Consider the following 12097-nt stretch of genomic DNA (forward strand, 5'->3'; position numbering starts at 1 on the left):
TTATATCATTCTAGGGCTACTTATGTCCAAATGAATTTATTGCTACTCAAGGTCCATTACCAGGAACAGTTGGGGACTTTTGGAGAATGGTGTGGGAAACCAGAGCAAAAACATTAGTAATGCTAACACAGTGTTTTGAAAAAGGGCGGGTAAGTTATTTGAAAAGCTTTTCGCAAAACCTTAGTTTACATTTGTGTTAATTTATGTGTGATGTTGGGCTTCTCAGGTAGCACTAGTGGTAAAGAACATGCCTCCTAAAGCAGGAGATGCAGGAGATGAGAGTCTAATCCCTGGATCAGGAAGATCCCCTGGAGGAGGGGATGGCAACCCACTCCAGTATTCTTGCCTGGAGAATCCCTTGGACAGAGGAGCCTGGTGGGCTACAGTTCATGGTGCTGCAAAGAGTCAGACACGACTGAAGTGACTTAGCACATGTGTGACAATTTTAGCTAATACTCTGACATATCAATGACTTGGGCATGTATAAGGCAGTTGTACCTTAGTAGCAATAACTTTGAACTATATATATATATGCACATATATATACTGGTTCTTATAACTGGTGAATTTTCTCTTGACTACAGATCAGATGTCATCAATATTGGCCAGAGGACAACAAACCAGTTACTGTCTTTGGAGATATAGTGATTACAAAACTAATGGAGGATGTTCAGATAGACTGGACCATCAGAGATCTGAAAATTGAAAGGGTAAAAAAAAGATGAGGAGGGGAAGTCAAACAGGATAAAAAATATGAATGTTCTAAATGTCTAAAGTAAAATTAATTTCTAGACATATTCCTGTATATTCAGTAATGCTTTTCTATTATCTTCAAAATAGAAATTTTGAATTGGCATTTGCCTTCAATATCTATGTCATTGTGTTTAATTCCAAATTACTTAAAGTTTATATTAACTAATTAATATCAAATTCTTAGATAAACAAGGAAAGAAACAGGAAACAACTAGATCACTAGGTTTATCTTATTTTATGAAGAAACTGTAAAATTTTATTTAAAACAGGAATTTCTGAAATCACGTGTCTCTATGTATATCTTAATTGTTGGATTTTCTATTTAATCCAGAACGAATACAGAATCAATAACATTTAGATCCCACCTTTAATATGTAAATACATATACACATAGAAAATGATATAAGGATCTTTATACTTTCTGGCATTATCAGATACTCAATACCAGTGTTTTGAATAATTTGTGAGCCTGTTTATTTGTTAGGTCAAAACTGTTCAAAATCTACTAGTCTCGTGTTACAAAATGTTATTTGCAACAATCATGCTCACTGTTTGCATTCATACAAAGGCAATTTTCTGTAGTGTAGCAATAGCAGAAGACTTCTCTTATAGGAAATCAAGAAACCACAGTTTCTTTGTTTTGTAAACTGTCATTTTAAAAGATCACCTTGAAAACGTGGGAAGTCAGCTACATTCAGACTTCACTGTGATGCTTAAATAACTTTATCATGTTTCTTTAACATGTCATTCTGTCTAGCACGGGGATTGCATGACCATTCGACAGTGTAACTTTACCGCTTGGCCTGAGCACGGGGTTCCTGAAAACAGCGCCCCTCTGGTTCACTTTGTGCAGCTGGTTCGAGCAAGCAGAGCGCATGTCACCACACCCATGATTGTCCACTGTAGGTAAGAAAGATTTTCCGAGCCTTTTATGAAATACTAGAAATGGGATTGAAACTCAGTGTGACCTTTATGTTATCGTGACACTATTGATTTTCTAGTAGAATATTAATGTAGATTCAATCCAGCTTTCAGTTTTCAGATATTTTACTGGTTATAACAAATCAAGATGTAGTTTTATAAAAGGTTATATGGCAGAGATAAAATGAGTAATGACTGTGTCTAAAAGGAAGACAAAATATATATCCTGCTACAGGAATTTTTATGAAATCTTTACTGGATTTATACCTCTCAAAACCCTTAAAATATATAAAAAATTGTAGCCCACTACTGATGTGAATGAGTCTGGGTGTGTAGAATCTTTTGAGTTTTATGAATAAACTTTTGATCCTTCATTATTTCAATTGAGATTAGTCTACTATAATAACTTAAACTTTTTTGTAGAAACAACTTCCGAGATTTGAGTTACAAAGAATAAAGAAAATGAACTTTAAAATAAAGATCAAATTAAGTGACCAACCCAAGCATGATTCCAAATGTTTGCAAGCTATTCCAATATCTCTCTTTGACCTAGCTCTTTGAACATGATAAATAGAATAAATTAAGGTTTTCACTTTTATTTTTATTGGTATTTTATACCACTGAAACACCAATACTCCCCCTCAAAAATAAATAAAGCTCACAACTGTTTAAAATTCAGAGTTCTGGACATACTGATATGATTTATGCTTTCTAACATGTTATATCTAAATTAATCTCAGCATGAGTCTCTTCAACAGTTGTAGTTTAAGAGAAAAAGTGAATAATGATACTGTTTTATGATTCTGCTTACATGAGGTACCTAAAAAAGGGGTAAATTCATAGAGCCAGAAAGTAGAAATGTGGTTTCCAGGGACTTAGAGAAATTGAGAGTTACTGTTTAATGGGTATAGAGATTCTGTTTGGGATTATGAAAGTAGTCTAGAAACAGATATTGGTGATGGTTGCATAAGACTGTGAATGTGCTTAATGCCACTAAGCTGTGCATTTAAACACAGTTAAAATGGTAAATTTTGTCATGTATCTTTTGCTACAATAAACATTTAAGTAATGATTTTTAACCACATTAATAGAGTAATTATTAATTATAGTAACTCCAAAATCAATTGATGGATAATTCTTCCAATGGGGATATACTATAATTAATGTAGTTAATATTTAAGAAAATATTAATCCATCCAGTTTTTATTTAGATGAAGAAACTCAACACATAATTTAAATGAGTCTACATTTTCCAGGAATATTTTAGATTTTTTAAATTGTATGAGTAATACATACAAGCGTCCTCATTATGAGATATGTTTTCACATTTAAAAACATATAAAATGAAAAGTAAAAGCCTCATTCTTACCCTCCCAATTCCATATACTCTCCATACACATAAAATTTTTAACAGACTGGTATATAGTATAAATACAGTAACATTTTGCTTTTAAAGTCACTGATTGATTTTAAACTGGCATTATTGGTGATTAAAGTGCATAGTAAGCTGCCTGTAATGTCTCCCTATTTTACATATACACTGCCACTGGATTATAATCGTGGATTTAAAAAATTTACTAGAAAGGTAAAGTACCTTCTCTCTTCTAGACTCAAAAAGAGTAGCCTCATCCTTTGTGACTTAATAGATGAAAAAGAAGAAAAAAGTATGCTTATATTAATAATCTTTAAGTATCATTTTAAAACTTTCTTCTAAATGATCATCTCCAACCCCAACTTCTCACCTTAGCTTTTGACCTATACATTTAGCTTCCAGTTCAACATGACAACCTATTAATAAAATGACCACAATATTCTGAAAATGTAATGTGTCCAAAACAGAATGTTTGGACCCATCTCCAAACTCACTCCTTCTCATCCCATCTTGGTCAAGAGCAATCCATTCTGCTTGGCCCAGAAACCCTGGACTCACCCTCAACTCTCCATTTCCTCTCACATTCTGCATCCAATCCAATAGCAAATACTCTGATCCCTGTCCCCCATCACCTCTCCACACACTCGCCCTACCCTGGTCTCCATGCTTTTCTTTGAACATGAGAACACCCCCCGACTCGGATCTGTTCTCTTCCCACACCTTCTGGCCGTAATGCTCCTCTCCCGTGTACCCACATGGCGCACTTCTAACCCTATTCAAGTTTCATTGTCAGAGAATCTTTCTCTGATGACCCTGTCCTACCCTGTCACCTTCTATCTCCTTAATTTGTATCTTTCACCATAGCACTTATTGGGCATCCCAGGTGACGCAAGTGGTAAAGAAATGGCAGCCCATTCCAGTATTCTTGCTTGGAAAATTTCATGGCCAGAGGAGCCTGACAGGCTACAGTCCATGGAGCTGCAAAGAGTCGGACATGACTGAGCACACACACATAGCACTTATCGCCACTGGGCATTCCTTATGCATGTTTATTTTTTGTGTGGACTCTCTCCCATCCTCCCTCCTCTAGAATCTAAGCTCCATAAGTATTGGAGACTTTGTGTGGTTCGCTCCTGTACCCCAGATGCCTAGGGCAGGTCTGACACTCAAAGTATACTGAACAATGTAATGATTGATTACTCTGCTGGGGCATATATATGCATTATCATGTTCAGAGTTATGTTGTAATGCTATTTCTTAGGTTGACTCACAAGCAATGTACACATTCAACTATTCTTTACCTACAGAAGTAGTTTCTGTATTGTTTCATATTTTTCAAAGTGACATTTGTAAGACTAGGTGACCTTTCAAATGCCTTTTTTTCAGATTTACTTCCTATATTAATTTAAGTACTTAGGAGTCTTGTCTTTCTAATTGGAACTTCTGAATAAATCTTGTCAGGTTTACCAATTAACAGTTTATATGGAGCACATACTGTCCTTCAGTATTAAACTAAATTCTTAAAAGGAAACAGCTTTCCAATGTCATTATCTATGGAAGGAAAAGGAAATTCTAGGGAAAGTGAAAAGAACACATGAGAGTCTATTTACCAATATGATGTAGAAGAAGTGTTATCTGGGCTAAACAGTTGACATTTTCCATGTTTAGCATCCCTACTGGCAACCAAAAATATATTCAAAGTTTCTGGTGTTAAGACTTTTCAGTGAGTTTTTAAAATATTTCCTGTACTTCTCCAAATACACCTCTTAAAACATTATGAAAGAAGATGAAAAGTTCAACTGGTTTTAAAAAAAATTCCAATATTTGATAGCTTGTTAAGATAATCATCTTGCTCCTTCTAAACAGTCTTGGGAACAACATAAGCACAAAGAAACTCCAAAGAAAATCCACTTCCAAATAAGAAAAACTATATGTAGTTTATTGCAACCAGAGTTTATCGCTACTAGAGTTTATCTTCTTCATCACCATCCACATGAACAACCATTTTGCTGAATAACTTGCATGTAATTTCACTCTTCCTACAGTGCTGGAGTTGGAAGAACTGGAGTTTTTATTGCTCTGGACCACTTAACACAACATATAAATGATCATGATTTTGTGGATATATATGGATTAGTAGCTGAACTGAGAAGTGAAAGAATGTGTATGGTACAAAACCTGGTAAGAAAATCTAAAACTGCAAGCAGTGTCAGCTCTAGAATTTTTCCTGGGAGGATCTTAGTGGCACCAATCTGGTTAGACATGGACTATGGCTACAAAGCAGACACTCTTTTCTTATGTTATAAACCTCTGGGGTGGGGGTGAGGGCTTGGGGCTGGCAACTGATGGAGATTATAGGAGACCTGAAGCCCATGTTCCAGTCATCCTTCAACACCATTACTGACGACTCATCCTAACTTGTTTATGCTGATAGGCATGTAGAAAATAATTCGTAAAAGAGATTTGTCTTTAGTGTTTGGGAAGCACAGAAAATGAATCCAATTAATTTCTTTTGTAAACATGCTAGAAGTTGTAATTGGGAAAAGTTTAAAATATTAACTATGATGTTGGTCGATGTATTTCACTTGTCCATATTTATCCCTTTTGCATATTAGTACTAATAATGTTTGTTACAGAATACTATCAAATATCTTGGAGTTTTCGTTTGGTTGTTTTGGTTTTGAAGCAAAAGTATTTTTAAAATCTAGATTTCTGTCATAAAAGAAATTGCATGGTATAATGGTAATGAAACTGAGAACCCTCTGCTGAGTGTCTAGTAGTTTCCAAGTACTATACTAGATCATTTACATGTATTATCTCATTTAATTCTTTATTTGTAAAGCAGGTCCAATGAAACTAATCAATAGGCTAGGTATTACCAGCTCTTCTTTACAAATAGGGAAGCAGATGTTCCAAGAATTTAAATGATATTCAAAGGTTATAAGTGTCTGGGTCAAAATTCAAATCCCAATCTAATTATACTAAGATATTCTTTTCATATGTTTGGATTGATATTTTTATACTACACAGATTTTTCTCACAGTAAATATGCAGATCGTCTATAATGGTATTTTCTAGGGTACCAGCTAGAAAACATAAGTGGCTTTACAGCTGTTAGAGGTGGGAGAAGACAGGCTCTTTGCTAAAATAAGTTTGAGAAAATTTCTTAGAAAAGTGAAGTCGCTCAGTAATGTCCAACTCTTTGCGACCCCATGGACTATAGCCTACAAGGTTCCTCCTTCCATGGGACTTTCCAGGCAAGAGTACTGAAGTGGGTTGCCATTTCCTTCTCCAGGAGATCTTCCGAACCCAGGGATTGAACCCAGGTCTCCCACATTGTAGGCAGACACTTTACCGTCTGAGACACCAGGGAAATTTCTTAGAGCCTCTATGCTAATATGCATTGACATTTATAAATACAGAGCCTTTGTGAACAACATTTCCCAAACTTATATATCTATGGTATCCTTGAACCCTTTTGACCCCAAAACACATAATGCCATGTCATGGAACATTAATGTTCTTAAGAAGATGTGGCTCTAGATCAGAGACAACCAAACTTTACAAAATGTACATCACTTTCAGGAGAAAAGTTTCAGCATTCAATTTCTGGGCGTCCCTGGTGGCTCAGATGGTAAAGAATCTGTCTACAATGCAGGAGACCTAGGTTTGATCCCTGGGTGGGGAAGATTCACCGAAGAAGGAAATGGCAACCCACTCCAGTATTCTCGCCTGGGAAATCCCAAGGACAGGGGAGCCTGGGAGACAACAGTCTGTGGGGTGGCAAAGAGTCAGACATGACTGCGTGACAAACACATACACATGTAAAAATACATATATATTTTAAAAATGTAGACTGAACAATTATGTACATTATAAAGTATACACAAATAAATTGAAAACCATGAGGTAAAGGTCAAATAAGCAATTATGACAACCTTGCTAATAGTGATGGCATGGCTCAGTCCGTAAAGAATATGCCTGCAATGCAGGAGACCTGGGTTCAATCCCTGGGTTGGGAAGATCCCCTGGAGAAAGAAATGGCTACCCACTCTGGTATTCTTGCCTGGAGAATTCCATGGATAGAGAAGCCTGGCAGGCTATGATCAATGGGGTTGAAAAGAGCTGGACATGACTGAGGACTGGAATGCAAAAGTAGGAAGTCCAGGGATACCTGGAGTAATAGGCAAGTTTGGCCGTGGTGTAAAAAATGAAGCAGCGCAAAGGCTAACACAGTTTTGCTAAGAGAACACACTGATCATAGCAAACACACTCTTCCAACAACGCAAGAGACTACTCTGTACACAGACATCACCAGATGGTCAATACCCAAATCAGATTGACTATATTCTTTGCAGCCAAAGATGGAGAAGCTCAATACAGTCAGCAAAAATAAGACTGGGAGCTGACTGTGGCTCAGATCATGAACTCCTTACTGCCAAATTCAGGCTTAAATTAAAGAAAGTAGGGAAAACCACTAGACCATTCAGGTATAACCTAAATCAAATCCTTTATGATTATACAGTGGAAGTGACAAAGATTCAAGGGATTAGATCTGATTGACATGGTGCCTGAAGAACTATTGGATGGAGGTTTGTAAGATTATACAGGAGGTGGTGATCAAAACCATCCCTAAGAAAAAGAAATGCAAAAAGGCAAAATGGCTGCCTGAGGAGGCCTTACAAATAGCTGAGAAGAGAAGAGAAGTGAAAGCCAAAGGAGAAAAGAAAAGATATACCCAACTGAATGCAGAGTTCCAAAGGATAGCAAGGAGAGACAAGAAAGCCTTCCAAAGAGAACAATACAGAGAAATAGATGAAAAACAATGGAATGGTAAAGACTACACATCTCTTCAAGAAAATGAGAGATACCAAGGGAACATTTCACGCAAAGATGGGCACAATAAAGGACAGAAATGGTATGGACCTAACAGAAGTAGAAGAGATTAAGAAGAGGTGGCAAGAATACACAGAAGAACTATACAAAAAAGATCTTAATGACTCAGATAACAATGATGGTGTGATCACTCACCTAGAGCTAGACATCCTGGAATGTGAAGTCAAGTGGGCCTTAGGAAGCATCACTGTGAACAAAGCTAGTGGAGGTGATGAAATACCAGTTGAGCTATTTCAAATCCTGAAAGATGATGCTGTGAAAGTGCTACACTCAATATACCAGAAAATTTGGAAAACTCAGCAGTGACCACAGGACTGGAAAATGTCAGTCTTCATTTCAATCCCAAAGAAAGGCAATGCCAAAGAATATTCAAACTACCGCACAATTGCACTCATCTCACACGCTAGTAAAGTAATGCTCAAAATTCTCCAAGCCAGGCTTCAACAGTACATGAACTGAAAACTTCCAGATGTTCAAACTGGATTTAGAAAAGGCAGAGGAACCAGAGATCAAATTGCCAACATCCACTGGATCATAGAAAAAGCAAGAGAATTCCAGAAAAACATCTACTTGTGCTTCATTGACAACAGTAAAGCCTTTTACCATGTGGATAGCAACAAACTGTAGAAAATTCTTCAAGAGATGGGAATACCAGGCCACCTTACCTGCCACCTGAGAAATCTGTATGCAGGTCAAGAAGCAGCAGTTAGAACCAGACATGGAACAATGGACTGGTTCCAAATAGGAAAAGGAGTACCTCAAGGCTGTATATTGTCACTCTGCTTATTTAACTTATATGCAGAGTACATCACGCAAAATGCCAGGCTGGATGAAGCACAAGCTGGAATCAAGATTGTTGGGAGAAATATCAATATCCTCAGATATGCAGATGACACTACCCTTATGGCAGAAAGCCAAGAAGAACTAAAGAGCCTCTTGATCAAAGTGAAAGTGGAGAGTGAAAAAGCTCACTTAAAAGTCAACATTCAAAAACCTAAGATCATGGCATCTAGTCCCATCCTTTCATGGCAAATGGGTAGGGAAACAATGGAAACAGTGACAGACTTTCTTTTCTTGGGCTCCAAAATCACTGCAGATGGTGACTGCAGCCATGAAATTAAAAGATAATGCTTGCTCCTTGGAAGAAAAGCTATGACCAACCTAGACAGCATATACATTACCATATGTAAAATAGATAGCCAATGGGAATTTGCTGTATGCCTCAGGAAACTCAAACAGGGGCTCTGTAAAAACCTAGAGGGGTGGGATGGGGAGGAAGATGGGAGGGAGGCTCAAGAGGGAAGGGTTATATGTATATCTATGGCTGCTTCATGTTGAAGTTTGACAGAGAACAACGAAAGTCTGTAAAGCAATTATCCTTCAATTAAAAAAAATAAATTTAAAAAAGAATCTCAAAAAAAAAAAAAGAAGCAGAGGCATTACTTTGCCAACAAAGGTCCATATAGTCAAAGCTATGGATTTTCCAGTAGTCACATCACATGATGGATGTGAGAATTGGATTGTAAAAAAGGCTGAGTGCCAAAGAAATGATGCTTTTTGAACTGTGGTACTGGAGAAGATTCTTAAGTCGCCTGGACAGCAAGGAGATCCAATGAGTCAATTGTAAAGGATAGCAATCCTGAATATTCATTGGAAGGACTGATGCTGAAGCTGAAATTCCAATACTTTGGCCACTTGATGTGAAGAACTGACTCCTTGGAAAAGAATCTGACGCTGGGAAAGATTGAAGGTGGGTGGAGAAAGGGACGACAGAGGATGAGATGATCAGATGTTATCACCAACTTGATAGACATGAGTTTAAACTTGCTCCAGGAGATGGTGAGGGACAGGGAAGCCTGCCGTGCTGCAGTCCACGGGGTCACAAAGAGTTGGACACGACTGAGTGACTGAACAACAACAAAGTGACTAATACTTACTTATATTATCATTAGGTATTTTCAGAAGATAAAATACATACTTAGCAGAAAATAACTGTTTCAATAATGGTCTTAAAATATATATTTTAAATTATTTATAGTTTTTTAAGTGATCTAGCTCACTGAGAAATCTGATTACATTGTTTGTTTTCACCTCATAGTATGGCTATAAGATGGTTATTCTAGGGGTATGAAAAATGTCAGTCCTGCCATTTTCTTGTCATTCGTTTGTATTTTGCTGATAAATAATATCTTTAATCTCAAGTCTTTTTGTAGGAATCTTTTAAAGCCACTTTAATTATGTAATGGCTAAGTAAAACTAGGTACTGTCATCCATATGCATTCCCTTAAATGCTGAAAGGGAACACATGAATGAACTATCACTCTTCCCTTACAAAACTTTAGAAATGGACTGTGACTTGTGGCCAGGCTCGGTTTCATGAGTATGCAGTCTATTCAAACTCATGGGTCCCCACCCTCAAAAGGGCCTTGCACTTGATTTGATGCCTGCTGTCACTGTTTTTAAAATCTTTATTAATTTTGAGGAAAAGTGTTAGTCAACTCTTTGCAACCTCATGGACTATAGCCCACCAGGCCCTCTGTCCTTGGAACTCTCCAGACAAGAATACTGGAGCGGGTAGCCATTTCCTTCTCCAGGAGATCTTCCTGACGTAGGGACCAAACCCTGGTCTCCTGCACTGAAGGCAGATTCTTTACCATCTAAGCCACCAGGGAAGCCCCAATTTTGAAGAAGGAAGCTCGCGTTTTCACTTTGTATTGAGCCCCACAAATTTTGTAGCTGGTTCTTATCTAGGGATCTTTTAAGCACTTCAATATCAATACAACCATTCAGTTCAGTTCAGTTGCTCAGTCGTGTCTGACTCTGCGACCCCATGAATTGCAGTACGCCAGGCCTCCTTGTCCATCACCAACACCCGGAGATTACCCAAACCCATGTCCATTGAGTTGGTGATGCCATCCAACCATCTCATCCTCTGTCGTCCTCTTCTTCTCCTGCCCCCAATCCTTCCCAGCATCAGGGTCTTTTCCAGTGAGTCAGGTCTTCACATCAGGTGGCCAAAGTATCAGAGTTTCAGTTTCAACATCAGTCCTTCCAATGAACACCCAGGACTGATCTCCTTTAGGATGGACTGGTTGGATCTTCTTGCAGTCCAGGGGACTCTCAAGAGTCTTCTACAACACCACAGTTGATTATTAAAATATGATAATAGGATAAATAGCTAACGTTTTCCTCCATGTTCTTAGGTGTACACATGTGCACTGCTGAGCAATGTTCTTGGCACTGTTCAAGATGGGTTGACTTTCCTGGATGAGTTAAAGGATGGGAATGAGTGGGATTTCTTTCCTTCTAGAGACTAGATTTAGTCTTCAAATAATAAAAGTTGGATTTTGTCATGTTGTACAACTTCGTGGAACCAAACTTTGTAACAAGTGTGTTCAAGAATGCCTGCAAATAATTTCGCACACCTTAGTACTCAATATACACTATAAACTTCAAACATTGTGCAGGAATAACCAGCCAGAGGAAACTGTTGTAGGTTGGGTAGGGAATGGAAAGAGCATAAATTTTGGAGTCAGAGAATTGAGTTCAGATTCCAGTCCTGCTAATTTCTGGCTTTGTGACTTTGTTTAGTTACCTTCTCTAAGCTATTTCTCTTCTGTAAAACAGCTGTGTTACACAAGTTTATTGTCAGTATTAAATAAAAGACAGTATCTGAAAGCACCAAGCATGCAGTAAATGCCCAGCATGCAGTAAATGTCTGACAGTATAGTTGTGCCAAATGCTTTCTGGGATAAAAAGGTGGTGGGTCATTAAAATCCTGATAAAAGTCATTGTATCAATAGGTAGAAGTCATGAATATTAGTTGGGATATTTGAGATGAATACATCTTCATCTTCCCTGATGGCTCAGCAGGTAAAGATTCTGCCTCCAATGCAGGAGACACAGGTTCAATCCCTGGATGGGGAAGATCCCCTGGAGAAGGAGATGGCAACCTACTCCAGTATTCCTGCCTGGAAAATCCCATTGATAGAGGAGGCGGGCTAGTTATAATCCATGGTGTCACAAAGAGTCAGACATGACTGAGCACAAGGCACATCTTCATCAGTATCCATAAAAAGTATAGGTAACCTTCCCCTGGTGTCTCTGATGGTAAAGAATCTGCCTGCAATATGGGAGACCCAGGTTCAATCCCTG

General features: G+C 37.8%; 1 protein-coding gene and 1 long non-coding RNA gene across 3 annotated transcripts in view; one reads left to right on the forward strand and one right to left on the reverse strand.

Moving 5' to 3' along the window:
* The window catches only part of PTPRQ (protein tyrosine phosphatase receptor type Q), a 242572-nt gene that overhangs the window by 227439 nt on the left and 3036 nt on the right, over positions 1-12097 (forward strand). For both annotated transcript variants that reach the window (XM_081597131.1, XM_081597130.1), the window contains 4 exons: positions 15-149; positions 585-710; positions 1511-1659; positions 5092-5227. In XM_081597131.1, the coding sequence (XP_081453257.1) occupies positions 15-149; positions 585-710; positions 1511-1659; positions 5092-5227 (546 nt within the window). The remainder of the gene's footprint in view (positions 1-14; positions 150-584; positions 711-1510; positions 1660-5091; positions 5228-12097) is intronic.
* The window catches only part of LOC145547484 (uncharacterized), a 68593-nt gene that overhangs the window by 30148 nt on the left and 26348 nt on the right, over positions 1-12097 (reverse strand). The gene's annotated exons all lie outside the window — the stretch shown is intronic.

Source organism: Giraffa tippelskirchi, chromosome 4, assembly GCF_054371585.1.
Source record: "Giraffa tippelskirchi isolate mGirTip1 chromosome 4, T2T-mGirTip1v1.2.pri, whole genome shotgun sequence".
NCBI classification, from domain to species: Eukaryota; Metazoa; Chordata; class Mammalia; order Artiodactyla; family Giraffidae; genus Giraffa; species Giraffa tippelskirchi.